Raw genomic sequence first — 18,903 nt, forward strand, 5'->3', positions numbered from 1 at the left:
AGGACGACACCTTAACACTTGTTAGACAAAGAAAAAAGAAATGTACTAATGTCCAAGATGAGAATTCTCTCCAATCGAAATAACACGACCACCTAGACCGCCTCTTAAGTAAGACTTTTGTCATTTGAACTATTCTAATTGAGTTATAATGAAATAGAACTTGGTTAACCAAAACAAAAGTATATATAATTCCTGTAAAATACGATTCAGTTCAACTTGACCTTGGTAGGGAAACAAATGAACCAACTAATTGATTGGTCGAGCACTTTGGGAAGAAAAAGAGTAAGTGTTTTACATGTAATTTTTATCGAAAAATTCCAAAATATCTTTGTTTCTCATTTATAAAGACCCAAATGGCTGATTAGACCGATAAACAACAAAGAAAATGGGGTTTTGTTGTGAAAAAATAAAAAAATTTAACTATACCAATCAAGAAAGAGAACAGAAAAAGTAAGCACAAATAGAAAGAGCAAGAGAAAGGTTCTACTACTGCTATTGCGTTGGATGGCTTGAGACAACTCTTTGTTTCCAAGGTCTACATTATTTGTAGCTTCAACTGCCTGTTCATCCATGAGCGAAAAAAATTTAATCCTCATTTTGCGATCATCTTTATAAAAAAAAATAATGTGCAGAAATTTATTCATAATCCTCACTTGATCATATAACTGCTCTATCTGCTGAGATTGTTGCAAAACATGTGTTGATATCAGATGATTTAACGCAGACATCTCCACCATTTTCGTCTCTGTTACTCGAACTGCATCTAAAAGGCCTCCTAACTCTAACTGTAGTAGAAGCCAGTTTCAGAACAAGCAAATGATCTACAAAACCGAATGTAAATCTTTCTTTATAAAAATCACCTGAAGTGCACGTGTATCATCATCCATAACTTGATGCTGCAGATTGATTGAATTTGCTCGAATATCATCATCAGGCTCCCCGACATCCAGTTTTTCATCTTTAAACTGTAAATTATTATTATCAGACTTCCCGCTTCCTGTAGAATTAGATGTGGCTGGCCGTTTCATTTTTCTTCTAGGTGTAACGCGGTTAATAGCCTCTTGGAAACGCACAGCTCTAAGCTGATCAAATTGTGACGTGACTGAATGAAGTCTTTCACTTAAAATTAATACCTGAAACAACATTGAAACAAAACGATGAGAAATAATTGTGCGATGAGAAATAATTGTGTTATCATCGTGTTCTGAAAATCACATAAAAGGAGATTGAATTCATACAACTCCATGTTTGTGTGCAATGGTATCCGCATTAGAACTTTGGGATTTAATGCCTAGCCAGCCCTTTGAAGCCGCCTCTTCATCATTTATGCTTCCCTTTAGAATATCTATTTGCTCTTTGCATGTTTTAATAAAGACTGTAACCTGCAACATCAAGGGAAATGAAAAATAATTAAAAGGAAAAAAATCCTAGTATTTAATATTTTAAAATGTTATAAAGAATAAAAATAAGGGTATTTTAGTTGTTGGACAAATGTTAATGCCCGAAACCCCAAATGTTTGAACTTACTTCGTGTTCAATACTATCTCTTTCTTGTTCAGTGGTTCGATGCAAATCCAAGTAATCTTTCCTATGCTTTAGCAGAAATTGGTCTAAAGCTTCAATACTTTCAAGCTGAAAGATGAACAAGAATAAGGTATGTTTAGAGGTATTATCGCAACGATTCAGATTATATAAAGAATTGACAAGAGAAATTAAGAAGACATCCAAATGGAGGACTCTTTTGTGATAGGTTTGTATTTTACCGTCCTCATTGCAGCTTTGGTGAAAGGAGAGATCTCCCGAGGCTTGTGCATTATAAATGATGCCATTGTAGCTGCCAATTTTGACTGTTAAGAATATGATCACACATTAGTTCTTGAAAGATTAATTATTAATACAAAAAGAATAAGCAATCTAACATTCAAGTGAAGATTCTTAGAACTATTTCTGATATTCGGGTTTTTCAATAATGGTAAGAACTGCACTATGAGAGTAAAGAATTAAGAAGACAAACCTCAGTAAATCCAGAAGACAAAGCAGCTCTGTGAGTAGCATCTTTGAAATCCTCCATTCTATCTCTGATTTTTGCCATCTCCTAAACAAGAAACTGAACCACAAAATCACACGAGTACTGAATTAGAAGATCAAACGCAACCAGAAAACTTGCTGATCTCTCTCACAGCTTATAGAATTAGAATTATGATTTCCCTATATCGTACCAATAAACAGCATGGAAGAAAGATTACTACCAAACCATAGAATTTCAAAATCACCCTAAACCCTAAACTCGACATTTTCCACAATTGATCTAATTAAACGAGGGGCATTTTCCACAATTGATCTAATTGAACAATTATATAGGTTGATTCTACAATTGGCATTAGAGTGAAAGGGATAACCTAGAGTATTGAATCAGACGAGCGTCTGCTGGAGTTGCTAAAGAAAAGAGAAGCTAGTACATGCAATCGACACTCCTTTGTAGATCGGAACTTCGAGTTCCTGTTAGTGAAGATCAACCGCGTAAACGAGATCGATCGCTTCTATCTTGCTGATTGTTTCGATGAAGAAATGTTAGCAGCAAGTAAGCAAAGACGAGACAGAAGAAAGAATAAATAAAAATTGAGAATTTTCCAATAATATGTAACACAAATTATGTAAGGAAGAAGATGACTAGCTACTTCTGCCTGCCATCTTCATTAAGATTTAAGACACACTTCTAAACTAATGGGCATGTTTCCTAAATTAATGTTTGGGCTTCATTTTCAATAGCCCACTTTTTATTATTTTTTTATGTTTCTTAAATTAACTCTTTAAATATATATATATATATATATATATATATATATATATTTAATTTTTTTTAATAATTAAAATGTTAAAACTGAACAGTAGGTGGTAGCTAGGTGAATTGGAAGGATTACTAGGCCTGCTATTATTATTATATTTTGTTTTAAGTAAAAAATAAATAAATATAATTGTATGTCATATACTTAATTAAATGTGTTTATTAGTGTTAAGTTACACTCTGGGTGAGAATGCGTGATCGAGGTATTGAATACAAATATATTCTCGTCTCATTCTCGGTTAACTACCGGTCAAACCGAGAAAAAACCAACTTAGTGGAAAATTTAAAATAAAATCGTTGAATTGATTATTATTGTCATTCCTACTTAACACTACCATCAAAATAAAATAAAATAATAGTTGGTGTGTTTTGAAATGAATAACTAAGTATGGGTTTTCTTCAAATATAAGTGAAATTAATTGAAGCCTCAGGTAGAGTCACTTTAGTCTCTCTTCAAATAATTAGACCAATTATTCAACATGGCTTTACATTTCAAATAAATAATTCAATCCAAATGTTTGATCCAAAACTACTTATGTATTGATTACGATTCAAGTTAAGGGTTACTTTTCAGTTTGTTTCTCTTCAAGCTATCATAATTTCAAAGATACACAAAATTGCAACAAGCCTTGTAAATAGATGTAAATATTTGCGGAACAAATATTCCGAGTTTTGATATTGATGACAAATTTTGTAGATCACATGGTCATAAAAAAGGTAAAAAGTAGTACATTGCATGAGGTATTTTAATTCTTCAAAATAACTAAATTCATGAGAAATGACATTATTAAAAACTAAAAAACTAAGAATGGAGACAAATTAACTATACAAACATTTGCCTCTAAACTAAAGTAACAATAAACTATATATACTTTCCCTCTAAATAATTATTAACGACCGAGGAAAGCATCAACCTTACTGTTAACAGAAGCCGACAAGAACTTCATGCAAATAGGAGCACTAATCCCAGCCAAAGACATCAGAGCAGCCGGAATACCCCATAAAGAGTCACCACAAATAAGACCAGACGCAACCGCCGGCACAAACTGATCAGCTTTCAACTTATTACTTCTCCTCCATACAAACAAAATCAAACTACCAACACACATATCAACAGCAAAATATCCACCAAGATAAAAAGGTATCGCCATACTCATCGGACTCGGCACAAACTGATAGAGTCCATACTTCGTCTCCCATTTCTTCAACACCTCACGCAATACATTCACCGCAATCGCCAGGAAGAAAACCACTATACATATCGTCATACAGTGTTTTGGAAGTGATGAAAACCCGTCTGATCCAAGAATCGCTATTCCTCTGTACATTAATCCATATGGGGCAGGGTAAGAACCGTCTGGATCTCCTATCGCGTATGTCTTGTTGAAGAACCAGAAGACTAGTGGTGTGAGTACGCAACCCATGGCTGTTCCTATTACTTGGGAGACAAACATTGAACGAGGTGAGGATAGAGTTAAGTATCCGGTTTTGAAATCTTGCATTAAGTCGGAAGCTGTCGAGACTATGTTCATCATGACACCGCATGCAGCTAGACCGGCGACTATGCCTCCGTGGTCTATGCCCACCCATGAACTGAATGCGAAGATTGCAACTTTTCCATAGTTGGATGCTAATGACCAGTCGGTTAGTCCGCATCCGTATGCGTTGCAGAAAGCTAATAGTGGCGCTAATATGTAAGCCACCATAATTTGATACCATTTTAGCTGAGGAAAGATTGCAGGAACTGAGATAATGGATATCACACACAGGATAATGTAGCCGGCCACGGCAAAGGTGGTGGGGATCTCGTCTTTTGTGAAGTATTCTTTTCTCTTTGCTTCATTGTATTCATCAACCTCGTCTTTCGAATTGCTTAGTTCTACTTTCTTGGATTTGAAGAAAGCGTGATGGATTGTGACTCCCATCATGTAAACAATGTGGAAGAAGCCATCCCCAAGCATGGTGGAAATCGCAATAAAGACCTGAGAAATTAAGATAAAGGCTTTATCTAGATGGGGTCACATTTGAAAACATGATATTTCTAAAACATGCATACCCTGTATCCTTGAATGCCATGAAGACTGCTAGGGGAAATATCAGAAGGGTACCAAATGCCCTTTTTGGTTTCGATCAGAGGCCACATAATGCCCCATGAGATGATGGCTCCGAGTAAAAGTGATACATTAATAATATAAGGGCAAATCATCCCAACTCCAACATATGTGGATGAGAAATCAAAGTAAAACCTGCAAATCATCATCTCTTATAAGATTTTACCTAACCAACTCAACCCACATGTAAATACTGAAAAACTCACTTTGACTTATAGGCTGTGAGACCAAAAGTCGGGAAGCTGCTGAATCCACAACCGTCAGCTGTAGCAAAGAACCACTGAAACAACGCAAATGCAAAGCTTAAACAGCCTGTCTTGAAGAGCACAGCAACTTGTTTCCTGTATAGTTAATCCAAAAAAATTGTAAACACATGACTAAGTTTGGTTATGCTATGATTGGAATTAAATGATGGGAGATTGCTTACTTTGCTAGCTTGGCTCCTTTAGGGGTGTGAAAACTGTTTATAAGGTGAGCAGTTGCAGTACCACTTGGATATGTCAATTTCAACTTCAGGATCATAGTCTAACGATCATAATAAGAGATAATAATAAGCAGAATTCAGCCAACCAATTCAAAAATACACACAAAACAGGCCAGAAGAAAGTAATGTAGAATTCGGTTTGAGTACCTTTCTAAGTGCGACAATGGAGAAAAGGCCAACAAAGCTAACGGCGAACAGGAAACCAAACATCCAACCAAGAGAGAGTTGTTTGATGTTGATTGCCGTATTGGCTTCCTCTGTTTGAGCAGCAACCCTAGGACTCATTCCTAACAGGTTACTCGCAGCTCCACCTAATAATATATATCTTATGTTCATTACATTGTTCATAATGTTTATATATCAGGTGAATTCGAACAGATTTCAATCCCACTCAATCATCAATTACAATGAACAAATAAGATCAATTGATCTACAGATCTTCACAATGTTAATATATCAGTATAATTCAATATTTCATAATCTGAACTTCAATTTCTTGTATTGCAAAAACTTAATTAACGAAGCTAGCAGCAATAAGATAAAATAAACTTACTGCTGAAAGCAAGGCCGGAGGAAGCGACGATGCATGTCTGAATGACAGTGTTCTCTTGGCGTGTGAAAGGCTGTTTTATATTGAAGATCTTCTGAAAGGTGGAGACGTAGACTTTCACAGCTGCAAAGCCGAGAAGTCCAGCGGCTACATTGAGAGACGGAATCACACCAGTTGTCAAAGCTAGCTTAGTGACGATGAAGTTAAAGATGACACTCAACACCAAACTCGTCACCATCGCTCTCATTGTAATCTGTTCCTTCCAAGACGGCACCGGCGTTCCCTTGAACGCTTCCTCCGTCGATTTTTCCATCTGTTCCACAATTTCCTCGGTTATCTCTGTAGTCATATTTCTCTATGTTTCTGTATCAATGTATGAATCCCTGCCTCCGTAATATATATAATAGATATGAATTATGATTCCGAGTTCATGTAGAACTAGTCTACTAGTGAAGTGATGTAGATTGTTGACCGATTTTCATGGATTATACTTCTCTTACAAATTCGATAATTCTCCGTAAGATTAGAGAGAGAGAGAAATGAAGATCCATATTTCCGCTTGCATATTTAGTCATAACGGTTTGATATGGTATTTGATTTCAAATAAAATAATTAATTATCAAAACATTAAAATTCATTTCATTCTTGTATTGGTAAGATATTGGGTTTTAATTCTAAAAACCTTCAAATTGTAAAATGGAAGATTATTTAATTGAATAACATTGCGTTACATCTTCATCAAACTTTAATTAGAAAGAAATTAAATATAGTTAAAATTATACAAAAATAAAAGTTTTGTATTAACTTTCCTACCTTATTATCTACTGAAATAGATAATAAGTTAAAATATTTTGAAACCGTATACCTAACTCTAACAATAAAGAATCTAAAATTATAAAATTTAAAATAAAATTTCTGAAATCTTAATTCACCCTATAAAGAATCCAATTTGACATTTGTAAAAATATATATTATTTTGATTAAAGTACTAAGGAGTAGTGATCTTGAGTTATTTGGGTAATCTTTGAATTATTTGGGAAATTTGACTTTTGTAAAAATATATATTATTTTGATGAGGTACTAAGGTAGTTATTTGGGTAATCTTTAAAATATTTGGGTAATCTTTAAAATATTTGGGTAATCTTTAAATTATTGTACATATTCTTACTTAAATAAATTGACAAAAATATCATTAATATTAAAATTTTAAAATATAAGAAAAATAAAATATTTTAATATTTTAGTTGATTATTAAATATTGAAATTAAAAAAAATATGATGAGTAATGTTTTTTAAAACAATCTTAACCCATCAAATAAGTTTTTTCTAATATTTATATACAATCTAATTAATATGAATATTTATCTAGTTATATATATCAATTAAAATATTCCTACCCACAATTACATGTATAAATCATCATTTCTAAGTGATCTAATAGTTAATTATATTAAAATCTCATGGATCATTTTAAAAAATATATATTATATTTAAATCTATCATCAAACAAATTTTTTTCTTAGATATCTGATTACTTATAAGAAGAAAAAAAAATCTAACAAAATGTTTGACTAATTAGTAAAATTGAAACTACGTTAATGTAATTGAAAGCATGGTTTAGTATTATAGGAGATGTTTTTTACTTTTGCATTGCAAAACAGCATATTTGGCAATGTCATTGCTACATCGCTCTCGTTGCAATCTATTATTCATCATTAGTTCGCATGTTACTCTTAAATCGACAAATAGGGATGTAATTGAGCCGAGCCGAATAGTGTCGGGGCTCAAACTCAGCTCGTCTAGTATATATTGAGGCTCAAACTCAGTTCGAGCTTTTACAATTGAGCTCGAGCTCGTATGAATTAGTTGAGCTCAGAGCCGCTCATGCTCGGCTCATTTAAAAATGAGCTCCTTTAGAAATCAACAATAAATAAAATATTGTTCGAACTGAATGATTAGTGATAGCCAATAACATAAAGTATTTTACTTTAGTTTTAGAATATTTCTAAAAAGTCCCTAACACACAAATATTATCAAAATTATATTTAAATGGTATTATAAACGAACGTGTTCGCGAAACCATAAACGAACGTGTTCGCGAGCTTACGAGTCGAATATCGAGAAACTCAAGCTTGACTCGTTTAAATTTTCGAGCTTTTAAACGAGCCTGAGATCGGCTCGGTAAGACTAACGAACGAGCTTTTTACCGAGCCGAAATTCGAATAGCTCGCGAACAGCTCTCGAACAGCTCTGTTCATTACATCCCTACCGACCAATATTCAATTTAACATAAAAATTCTTCATCATTGGTTTCAACATGTTATTCTTAAACCAACAGATTCAATTTAACATGAAAAAACCTAATAACATAATCATCTTTTGTGATGAAAGTTTTAAAGACTCAATTGCTCCGCCTGCAATTGGTCCTACAAATTTGGATGAAAATATTATTTTTGCTAAAACTTGATTGAAGTTCAGTCGAATACCTATTTTCGAATCTTTCAACATCATCCTAAGTTTAAACAATACCATGGTATACACCAAGCTTGGGATTAGAAGAAGGTGATACTAAAATTTCAGTTTATAAATTAAGAAGATTCCAATATGTAAGGGAAGTATAATCCATGAACATTGGAAAAAAATATAATGTTAGATGAACCAACAAGAGAAAAATGATAATCTCTACTACAAAAGAAGTAGTATTATTACACTATCACGATGCAAGTCTTCCAAGTAATATCCCGCTGAAAACAATCGCTCCAAACCATTTGTTCGAAACAAATCTGTCAAGTCAAAAAATTAAAGAATAAGAAACAGAGTTTGCTGCAAAATTATAGAATTCCATTCGTCTGTGTATTTTATTACCCACTTTTTATTACAGTCTGCCCGAGAAGCTAAATCAACAGTCAGAATCTGCCAGGCTAATTGCCCAGATGCACCTCCCAGACAGATATAAAACGGCCATCCTGTTTCATCACAACGGTAAAAAAGTTGAACAATAAGGCAAATTAGCAGGAAAAGGCATGTGTATATGTACCCAAATTAGCGTTAAGTCCACTGAGAGCCAAGCAGCCAATGGATGCAACTCCGAAAACAGAAATCCATTCCTTAGTTGAATCCCCAAACCTCAAGGCTGTAGATTTCACGCCAACTTTCACATCATCTTCTTTATCCTTTCGTTAGAAAAAAGACACAATTTAATCGTTGTAGATGCAGTTTAAGATGGAAATATGTAATTAATGATACCTGATGGGCATAAATCGTATCATAAACTAGAGTCCAGAACATTCCAGAAAAATAGAGTGGAAGAACAACAGCTGGATCAAGACTTCCCCTTATTGCAGACCATCCCAGTAATGCTCCCCAGTTGAAGGTTAAACCTAAATATGCTTGAGGCTGAAACACTATAACTGTATTCATATAAATACGCACGAATTATATTATAACAGCAAAAGATCAGGTAAGTTGATACATCACCCAGAATGTCACCCTCTTCATTAAAGGATATGAAAAGACCAGCAACAATGAAGAAGCACCAAGAATGCGACTGTCATAAAGAATGAAGAACATATTTGAAAACTATTCAACTTTCTTTTTCATTACTTTAGAAACAAACAAATTTCCTGGACTACTTCAGTTACCCTTTGTGGATTGAAATAGTTACCTGTAATTATTCAGTTGAAGAAGAATTCCAAGTCCCAAAAGCAATTGAAATCCAAGAAAACTAAGACCTTGAAACGGTGTTATAAGGCCACTCGCAATTGGCCTTGATTTTGTTCGATCAACCTGCACAATGAATACTACAAACTTGTTTCAGAAAACAAACACACAAAAATTGTTTTTTTCATCAATCGAGCAAGGAAGCTAAGATGAGCAATTCAAACAATTTAAAATCAGAATTGGAGCTTCAAAAGAACGAACCTTCACATCAATATCACGGTCAAGAAGATCATTCACAGTACATCCAGCACCTCTCAAGAGTAGAGCCCCGGAACCAAATAGCATTAACATCTTAATATCAGGAAGGTTTGCAGGTAATGCTGCCATTGTAATTGACCTACAATGAAGAATAAACTCTTTTAATCTCCGGCAAAGTGATATCAAGCAATCAGACATATCAATTCATGCTTACCAAAAACATGGCCAAGCAAGCAGCCATGTTCCAATGGGCTTATCCAGACGTGCAAGATGAGCAAAAGGCCGAACTTTCTCTGGCAGATACAAATCGACCCACGAGGATATCGCCGCCTTCTGCTTTAAAGGATTATTATCCTTGTCGTCTGCTGCACCAGTGGAAGTAGAAAACCTACTGGTCTGACCTAATAATCTCAACAAGTCGAGCTTCAACTTGAGTTCAGTGTTCAGGTTGATCCTTTCATGGAAAAATTGTGAATTTCGATTGTAATTATAAGTGGGTTTTAACAGAAGAGAAAGATCATGTTCTAACAAGGTGGGATTACGATGATTCTCCGAACTCGTCGGGTGAGCTGTTTGGTGGAAAATGGAATTTGAAGTTGTAAAGCCGATGGATACTGCACGAGACGATGACTTCCAGTGACGTAAACATTGGCGAGACGATCGAATCATGAGGGTCGTAATTTAAAGTAGAAACGAAGTATGTAAAGAGATAAAACAGGGAGGGGAGATGAGGGTTTGATGAAATTTACTGAAAATGACAAGGAAAGAAGGTAGGATTTCTGAATCACCTTGCCGCCGTTAATGGAGAAAACAAATCGCCATGGAAGAAGTTCACAAGCTGGGAATATACTACTATGTTGCAGGTTAAAGAAACTACCGAATTGGCGGCGGCGCGGAGAGGTTGTGGCAGTTTCGGTTCCTGAATCACATCGAATTGCAGGTTTAGGAAAGAGTGAAAATACTAAACCGTGAATATTTTTGTTCATTTTTCAAATAAGGTAACTTTTCAATAAATTTTAAAGACAAAATATTACAAAACCGAGAAGATTAAAAAAAAGTTTAGTCATGTACTGAAGAAGGTCTGGGTCTAACTTAAAAAATATTAGTTATATATTATTATTTATATATAATTAAATATAAAAAATAATCTAAACAGAATATATTAAAAGAATTAATAATTATATAAATTTATTTATTTAAACAAGTAATAATTTTTTTTGAATTTATAAAAAAAAAATCACATTATTTCTTCTAAATTATATCAAATTATAAAATTAAAAAAAAATTAACTAGTTTAAAATTTCATATAAATGTAACTTATTTTAAAATAATTAAAGTCTTTATTAAATATTTTAAGGGATAGATATCAATTTTAAAACTTTAATTGAAGAACTCAAGTTGAGGGAAATTGGACTAAATGACCCTACAAATAGGCCTATTTGCATCCGTGGTAATTTTTAATAATTATTGATCTGATGACCACTTATTTTTTTTTTGACTAATTTACCCTTTTCGCGTAACGCGAAGGGAGTTCGCGTTTCGCGAAGTGAAACAGTCTTGATATATATACTCAAATTTTTTCATTTCTCTCATTTTCTTTCTCTCTCCTGCTTTCTTTCCTCCTGAGTTTGTCGCCGGCGGCGTAAACTCCGGCGACGGCGAGCCCTCAAGCATAAATCGACAAGATAAGCAACCTAATCCCCGAATCTATGTTTATATAACAGATTTATGTTCTCATTTGTAGTTCTTAATGAAACCCTAACCCTGAATATGTTCTTTTTGGTGATATTGGTTAATATTGGTTCATATTGAATCATATTTGTTCATATTGGGTCATATTTGTTCATATATGTTCATATTTGGTCATATTGGTTTATTAGTTTGTTCATCTTATTGATTGTTCTTTTGGCTGTGATGATATTTGCAGATGATATCGTTTCTGCTAGTTACTTAACGAAGCGTTATGTACTTAGCGAAGCGTTAAGTACTTAACGCTTCGTTAAGTACTTAACGCTTCGTTAAGTACTTAACGCTTCGTTAAGTACTTAACGCTTCGTTAAGTACTTAACGCTTCGGCACGCGCGCGTAGGAAGACGAAGAGGCGCGCGTATATGCACGCGCCATACCATATATTTTAAAAAATAAAACATTTGACATTCATTTCTTCCCTCTTCTATCCTCTCGATTCCTCTCTCTCTACAACCGTCACACTGAAGAAGACATTGACAAGGCCGATCTGCCCGTCCCCCTCGTGTCCTCCCTCTCTATCATTGATTCCCCATAAATCTCAGGTTAGTTTTAGTTTGGTTGTTGCATGTCTTTTTTTGGTTATGGGTTTTCATATTTGCATGTTTAGTTTTAGGGGTTTTGGCTGTTTCAGTTTATTGGTTTAATATTGGTTAGGTTTAGCGTTTAATGTTTGTTTCTGGTTATTGATTATTGCATTATATTTGCATGTTTGTTTCTGGTTGTTGGTTATTGTTTCTGGTTTAGGAATTCGCGAATTACTTAACGCTTCGTTAAGTACTTAACGAAGCGTTAAGTACTTAACGAAGCGTTAAGTACTTAACGAAGCGTTAAGTACTTAACGTTTGATGTGGTCTATGTATATGATCTTACATTTTTGTTGTTGTTCCTTTTGTAGATGGCAGAAACCACCGTTCCTGATTTCCCTGGACGGATTTCTTGGAAAAGCGCCCTCTGCCTTAAGAAGATTGTTATGAAGTTTGAGGAAATGGATCTTGTGGAGAAGGTGTACAATACCCAATTCAGATATATAGTCTCTGCGCCAGTGTTGCAGTTCTCAGGAACTATTGTACATCACATGTTGCTTAGGAGGGTAACCTCAACCTCCAAGGAGATTACTTTCAATATCAATGGGCAAGAACTTGTGTTTGGTATGAAAGAGTACGCCTTGGTGACGGGCCTAAACTTCGGAAGGTTTCCTGAGGTGAACGAAGAAGAATGCCGAGGTTGTCCACCTCTGTTGGTAAAATATTTTAAAGGGAAGACGAGTGTAGTAATGCAAGACTTGGAGACTGCTTTTTTGAAATGTAGAGATAAGGAAGATGCCTGGAAGATGGGGCTGGTATGCTTGATTTGCCAGTACCTATTTTCATTTGACCCAAGGAGGGTGGTATTTGCCAAAATCCTCCACATGGTCGAAGACGAGGAAAGTTTCCTCCGATTTCCTTGGGGGAAGGTGACCTTTAGAGCCACCCTCAAGGGTTTGAACAAGAACATGAGACATCTCAGTCACAAATATTATAAGAAGAAGAAGGAAAAGAGTACTGATCCTTATGCTCCTTTTGCTTATAACATTTATGGGTTTGCACTGGCATTTCAAGTGTGGACATATGAGGTCATCAAAGGTTTTGTTCCTAAATTTGCTAGAAAGAATGAGCTTAATGATCCTCTACGCCCAAGGTTGTTAGTCTATCATTCCAACAGGAAGAACACCTTGATCGAGATAAAGACTGCCCTGGAGACAACGGATCTGACTGAGATGGAAGAGTCCTCCATGGAGAAGAGGTTATACAGTGGTGAGGACTTTGAACAAATAGATGAGTCAACTGATGAATTTTTTGAGGGATTTACAGAAGGGAAGTTAGTGAAGGAGGATTATGATGATGAAGAGGAGGGAAGTGAACCTGAGGATGAACATGAAGAACCTACTTCCAAACCAAACACCCGGAAGAGAAAGGCTGCGCTTAATCTCAAAGAAGCCGTAAACCTGAAGAGGAAGCTTGCTTATGAATCTAGTCCTGCCCACATTCCTAGCCCCCCATCCGCTACTAGTCCTGGATTACCTTCAACATCTTCTGTTGGATGTAAATGTGAAGAGCTGAAAGAGGAGGTAAAAGCGCTGAAGGAGGAGCTCATCAAAGAGGTGAAGGAGGAGCTCAAAGAGATGAAAACAGCTTACGAAGAAACTCAAACAAATCACAAGGCTTATATGAAAAAGTTGGTTGTTAGTATGTGCGAACAGTTATTAGCCAAATCCAACCAAAGGATGGCCACTTTAATTGTCAAATTAGATAGTATGGAGGAGGAGAGGAAGAAGAAGAAGAAGAGCAAATTGGAAAAGAAGGGCAAGACTGAGGTAAGATAAAGATACTTATCGCTTCGTTAAGTACTTATCGCTTCGTTAAGTACTTAACGCTTCGTTAAGTACTTAACGCTTCGTGAAGTACTTATCTTTTGTTGTTCTTAACTAACCACACCGTTGTTTTATTTTTGCAGGAAGGGAATGTGGAGGAGATGAAGACGAATGACATGGAGATGAAGGATGGGAAGGTGGAGGAGGAGAGTGAGAAGGTGGAGGATATAACTGAAGTAAGTTTTACTTAGTGAAGTCAAATGTTGTTTCGGGAAGTAAACGCTGACCACACTGTTGTTTTCTTTTTGCAGGATGGGAAGGTGGAGGAGATGATGACGAATGAGATGGAGATGAAGGATGGGAAGGTGGAGGAGGAGAGTGAGAAGGTGGAGGATAAAACTGAGGTAAGTTTTGATTAGCGAAGTCTAATGTTTCGGGAAGTAAACGCTGACCACACTGTTGTTTTCTTTTTGCAGGATGGGAAGGTGGAGGAGATGATGACGAATGAGATGGAGATGAAGGATGGGAAGGTGGAGGAGGAGAGTGTGAAGGTGGAGGATAAAACTGAGGTAAGTTTTGATTAGCGAAGTCTAATGTTTCGGGAAGTAAACGTTGACGACACTGTTATTCTATTTTTGCAGGTGGATGGTGGGGAGATTGAGACTGATGTGAAGGTGGATGGTGGTGAGACTGAGAATAATGTGAAGGTGGATGGTGGGGAGATTGAGAATGATGTAAAGGTGGGTGTTGGGGAGATTCAGACTGATGTGAAGGTGGATGGTGGGGAGATGTTGCTCTCCGATATGATGCAAGAAATAATTGAGAAAAAGAAGGATAAGGTCAAGGTTGAGAAGGTTGAGAAGGTTGAGAAGAAAGCCAAGGTTAGGAAGGTTAAACTCAAGGTTGGGAAGGTTGAGAAGAAAGTCAAGGTTGAGAAGGATGCCACGGATGGGAAGGATGAGAACGATGGGAAGGATGGGAAGGATTCGAGGGATGGGAATGATGAGAACGATGATGATGATTTCCAATTATACAACACTCCACCTAAAGGAGTAGTTCCCAAAAAAAGAGTGAGGAAGCAGAAGAAAGATGAAGACTACACCAACCCTTCTTTGTCAAAACAGCCAAAGACGAATGATCCATTAACTATCAATCCCCTTCAAAAATTTGATGATGAGTTGTTGGTTCAATTACAGAATTGGTTGAAAGATGAAGCTACCAATGATGAGACAAAAACTATGTTTACTTGCGAAGCACGAAAGAAGTTGTTTGTTAGAGTTCTAACAAAGTCCACATGGCTTAAAGATCCTGTAAGTCTTGCATTTCATATTAATTCTTTAAGTTATGAATAAGGTTTTTGATATATGCTGCCTTTTCCCCCATTTTGTAGGAAATCGACGCAGTCTGCCACTTGTTGCGCAAAAGGATTGAGCAATATCCCAAGACATATAAACATTGCAAAGTATCAATAGGGGATTGCTTATTAGCAGATATGATGAGGCGAGAGTACCCGAACTATAAAAAAGATCCTGAAAAATTTCCAATAGCAGACGTATTTTCTCAGTACTTCTGGGGAGCGCCTCATAGACATATGCCAGAATGGCCAGTAGTAGACGATATTTACGTGCCTTTGAACATTGGCAACAAGCATTGGGTACTGTGCGTCGTTCGTGTACAAGATAATCACATTGACGTTTATGACTGCGACTCGAGTATTTATAGGAATCTCGATCCATACATGAGACCTTTGTGTGAGATGTTTCCACGAATATATGCAATGGGAGCCAGTGATGCTGAGCTAAAACGGTATCCTAATTTCAATTTCCAGAAACTGACATATAAAAGGTTGCCACACCCAGCCAAAAATGCAGTCGCCAAATATGGGGAAGTCCCTAGAGCAGAAGAAAGTGGGGATTGTGGTGTATTTATGCTTATGCACATGGAATACTTGACTGTTGGTTTAGGTGTAGAGAAGGTGACTTCCAATGAAATGGAGTTTTTTCGACAAAAGATGGCGGTCCGGTTATTTCATCAAATTACAGAACCTTAGTTTGTATTGTAATCGTTTATTGATTTTTGGATAGAACTTGACTTGTGCTTATGTATTCTGAACTTGTATTACTTTTTGGGTAGAACTTCAACTTAAGTTACATTTCATGTTAAAATATTTGTAGTTTTAATGTAGTCTGGTTGGTTGGTAGTATGATATTTACATACCAAAGAATTGAACATATAAATCAATGTATGAACATATAAATCAATGTACCAAGTAACTAACTTAAACTCACTTAAACCAAGTTTTACTTAACGAAGCGCTTAACGAAGCGTTAAGTACTCCTTCAGTACACAGATAAACTAGATACAACATACAGATTACAACTTATCCGATTACAACTTATCCGAGTACAACTTATCCGAGTACAACTTATCCGAGTACATAATACAACTTATACAACTTATCCCAATCAATCTAAAGGCTCATATTGTTGAGATGATGGCTCGTGCTGTTGAGAAGAAAAGTCATGATGCTTAGATGATGATGCTTTTGCAGTAGATGGAGCAGGCATGACTGCTTTGCATGTGGCCCTATTATGTCCTAGTCCACCACATGAGCTGCATCGTCTCGGAGCCTTACGTACCTCACCTTGAGATGACCTACGCTTTGTTTGTGGGCGCCCTTTCTTAACCTTGACAGGTGGTTTTAGACATACGCGTTCCTTGATCATTTCGGGAATATCCCAATCGTCTTCATCACCAGCAGGGTAACATGTCTCCGCATATGCATTCATCCAAGATTCAGTTGTGTAATATCTGTAAGAATGGAAAATAAAACGATTAAACAATTGGTTAAATAGATTGAACATGTGAGCTGAATAATACCTTGAACAAAAGTCATAACAAACCAAATTGCGGTGACGGGCAGCAGCCATTGCATGAGTACAAGGAAGACCAGAAACTTCAAATACCCTACAAGTGCAGTTCATGTCTTTCAAATTGACTTTAAAATGAGACTCATTGTCATGCACATAAAACTCGAATCGGTTAAGCGATGATACTGTATAGAATCTAGCCTTCTCGAATCCCTCACGTAACCACTTTTCATATGTTGGAGATAACACTTCTCGGTGGTTGGACGCTCTTTCTCTTCTCTCATTAAACCAACCTTGTATTGTCAATCTTAAATACTCGGCCATTGAGGAAATGAGGTACTTTCTGGCTTCCCTGCTCTGACTATTAAAACTCTCAGCATAATTGCTTGTCAGTTGATTGTATCGCTTACCGGGGAAAAATGCTCTACTCCATCTTTGAAATCCAATTTCTTCCAAATAGGCAACAATCCTATTATCTTTAACCCTTATCTTGTCAAAAAAACGATTGAATTCGTGGACGGTGTACGCACGAGAAGCCATATCAAACTCCATATGACAATTATCAGTTTTGAATTTCGCGTTGATATTCATCTTTATGTGATATGTGCACGCACCGTGGTATGCTTCTGGAAAAATAGCACATAAGGCATTGGCGATGCTTGGGTGTCTATCGGATACGAAGACGAGATCATCAACTAATCCAATTGCTTCTCTCAATTTTTGCATAAAATAAGTCCAAGAGTTATTATTCTCTGAATCAACAACTCCGAATGCGACAGGATATAATTGTTCATTAGCATCTAATGCAATAGCCACCAATAGTTGACCTCCCACCTTGTGCTTAAGAAAACTGGCATCAACACACAATACGGGACGACAAAATGCTTTGAAACCCCTAATAGAGAGGCCTAGGGACATGAACATATACTTGAAGTGCCCGACCTCGTCTGTTTGGATGTCTGTTATGGTACCAGGATTATGCTTCTCCAACATGTATAAGTATGAGGGTAATTTTTCATATGAATCCTCAACCGTTCCTCGCACCGCCACTAATGCCATTTCCCTAGCCCTCCAAGCCTTATTATAAGTCAAATTTACCCCATAAGTTGCCTGCATGTCTTCAATTATTTTCTTAGGCAAGTGATTATGGTGATGGTCCATATACTTACTCTTCACGCACTGCCCAATAACCCATGCTGGTGTTTGCATTTTTTTCTCTGGCCTAGATAGAACTGAGCATGAGTGTTGTTGGTCGAATTTCCGGATCTCAAACATCTCAGATAATTTACCTTTCACGGCACGCAATCTCCACTTGCATTTCTCATCCAAACATTTCACATACCAAAGATGTTTTCTTGACTTCTCCACCTTGAATTCAAAATGATTAGCCATCGCATATTTATATAGCATCAGTTGTAGTTCTTTTTTATTTTCAAACAAGGCACCGACTTCCAATACAGTTTCAGTAGTTAACGCCAACGCAAATGAGGGGTCTGTCGGTGATATGTCTGTCGGTGATATGTCTGTCGGTGATATGTCTGTCGATGGTGTACCAAATGATGATCTTCTTGCACTACATGGTGTACCCAATGATGATCTTCTTGCACTAGTAGGTGTACCCGTTGATGCTCTTCTCGCACTATGTGGTGTAGGTATCGATGCATGCAAGTCCTGAGTAAGTGGGATGTGAGGCAAAGAGTTATCTCCGGCTTCATTACTTTCAACAAAGACCTCCGAGGGTAAAGCTTCTAGTACAATTTTCTGAGTAAATTGTGGGAGAATACTTTCTTGAGTTGGGTAGGTAAGTAGTGGTATCTTTTCTTTAGTAAATTGTGACTTCTCTACTACAGACACACACAATGGTGACACGGTTCTACCCAAAATCAAGCGTGATAAATATATGTTCAGATCCTCATCATCTTCAATAAAAACGGGTTTAGGATTTGTGATATTCGGAATATCATACTTCACTTGCAGCACTAAATCATAGGTAGATTTCTGCACTTGAAGTCTTTCATGGAGTTTA

The 18,903-nt window shown here is 36.3% G+C and overlaps 4 protein-coding genes across 4 annotated transcripts; 1 reads left to right on the forward strand and 3 right to left on the reverse strand.

Moving 5' to 3' along the window:
- Nucleotides 1-228: 228 nt before the first annotated feature.
- Nucleotides 229-2,598, reverse strand: LOC124926334 (syntaxin-81). Its single transcript, XM_047466537.1, has 8 exons — nucleotides 2,400-2,598; nucleotides 2,015-2,107; nucleotides 1,764-1,847; nucleotides 1,528-1,632; nucleotides 1,239-1,382; nucleotides 861-1,133; nucleotides 654-785; nucleotides 229-560 (listed from the first exon to the last, which is right to left on the reverse strand). The coding sequence occupies exons 2-8, from the start codon at nucleotides 2,090-2,092 to the stop codon at nucleotides 417-419; spliced, it is 960 nt and encodes a 319-aa protein (XP_047322493.1). The 5' UTR covers nucleotides 2,093-2,107; nucleotides 2,400-2,598; the 3' UTR covers nucleotides 229-416.
- A 1,137-nt stretch (nucleotides 2,599-3,735) lies between these two features.
- Nucleotides 3,736-6,306, reverse strand: LOC124925273 (probable metal-nicotianamine transporter YSL7). The gene is made up of 6 exons (XM_047465243.1): nucleotides 5,994-6,306; nucleotides 5,588-5,751; nucleotides 5,384-5,481; nucleotides 5,163-5,297; nucleotides 4,902-5,091; nucleotides 3,736-4,827 (listed from the first exon to the last, which is right to left on the reverse strand). The coding sequence occupies exons 1-6, from the start codon at nucleotides 6,301-6,303 to the stop codon at nucleotides 3,736-3,738; spliced, it is 1,989 nt and encodes a 662-aa protein (XP_047321199.1). The 5' UTR covers nucleotides 6,304-6,306.
- Nucleotides 6,307-8,695: 2,389 nt separating this feature from the next.
- LOC124926182 (4-hydroxybenzoate polyprenyltransferase, mitochondrial) lies at nucleotides 8,696-10,879 on the reverse strand. The gene is made up of 8 exons (XM_047466363.1): nucleotides 10,123-10,879; nucleotides 9,912-10,047; nucleotides 9,655-9,776; nucleotides 9,468-9,537; nucleotides 9,237-9,386; nucleotides 9,028-9,163; nucleotides 8,860-8,956; nucleotides 8,696-8,773 (listed from the first exon to the last, which is right to left on the reverse strand). Exons 1-8 carry the CDS (start codon nucleotides 10,575-10,577, stop codon nucleotides 8,704-8,706), a joined length of 1,236 nt encoding a protein of 411 aa, XP_047322319.1. The 5' UTR covers nucleotides 10,578-10,879; the 3' UTR covers nucleotides 8,696-8,703.
- LOC124925274 lies at nucleotides 10,710-16,118 on the forward strand. Its single transcript, XM_047465244.1, has 8 exons — nucleotides 10,710-10,848; nucleotides 12,312-12,364; nucleotides 12,553-12,723; nucleotides 13,525-14,010; nucleotides 14,715-14,780; nucleotides 15,204-15,317; nucleotides 15,398-15,982; nucleotides 16,092-16,118. Exons 1-8 carry the CDS (start codon nucleotides 10,710-10,712, stop codon nucleotides 16,116-16,118), a joined length of 1,641 nt encoding a protein of 546 aa, XP_047321200.1.
- The last annotated feature ends 2,785 nt before the right edge of the window (nucleotides 16,119-18,903 follow it).

Source organism: Impatiens glandulifera, chromosome 2, assembly GCF_907164915.1.
Source record: "Impatiens glandulifera chromosome 2, dImpGla2.1, whole genome shotgun sequence".
In the NCBI taxonomy this organism is placed as follows: Eukaryota; Viridiplantae; Streptophyta; class Magnoliopsida; order Ericales; family Balsaminaceae; genus Impatiens; species Impatiens glandulifera.

Excerpts from the sequence above, each read along its gene's own strand:
- LOC124926334 (XM_047466537.1), bottom strand. The coding sequence starts at position 2,092 with ATGGCAAAAATCAGAGATAGAATGGAGGATTTCAAAGATGCTACTCAC. Across the intron at positions 1,848-2,014 it reads TGTCTTCTGGATTTACTGAG|TCAAAATTGGCAGCTACAAT; the intron begins GTTTGTCTTCTT and ends TATTCTTAACAG. Across the intron at positions 786-860 it reads ATGATACACGTGCACTTCAG|TTAGAGTTAGGAGGCCTTTT; the intron begins GTGATTTTTATA and ends CTTCTACTACAG.
- LOC124925273 (XM_047465243.1), bottom strand. The coding sequence starts at position 6,303 with ATGGAAAAATCGACGGAGGAAGCGTTCAAGGGAACGCCGGTGCCGTCT. Across the intron at positions 5,298-5,383 it reads AAAGGAGCCAAGCTAGCAAA|GAAACAAGTTGCTGTGCTCT; the intron begins GTAAGCAATCTC and ends TTAACTATACAG. Across the intron at positions 4,828-4,901 it reads ATGGCATTCAAGGATACAGG|GTCTTTATTGCGATTTCCAC; the intron begins GTATGCATGTTT and ends TTAATTTCTCAG.
- LOC124926182 (XM_047466363.1), bottom strand. The coding sequence starts at position 10,577 with ATGATTCGATCGTCTCGCCAATGTTTACGTCACTGGAAGTCATCGTCT. Across the intron at positions 10,048-10,122 it reads CTTGCTTGGCCATGTTTTTG|GTCAATTACAATGGCAGCAT; the intron begins GTAAGCATGAAT and ends TCTTCATTGTAG. Across the intron at positions 9,777-9,911 it reads ACCGTGATATTGATGTGAAG|GTTGATCGAACAAAATCAAG; the intron begins GTTCGTTCTTTT and ends TTCATTGTGCAG.
- LOC124925274 (XM_047465244.1), top strand. The coding sequence starts at position 10,710 with ATGGAGAAAACAAATCGCCATGGAAGAAGTTCACAAGCTGGGAATATA. Across the intron at positions 10,849-12,311 it reads TGAATCACATCGAATTGCAG|GTTTAGCGTTTAATGTTTGT; the intron begins GTTTAGGAAAGA and ends AATATTGGTTAG. Across the intron at positions 12,365-12,552 it reads TTATTGCATTATATTTGCAT|ATGGCAGAAACCACCGTTCC; the intron begins GTTTGTTTCTGG and ends TTCCTTTTGTAG.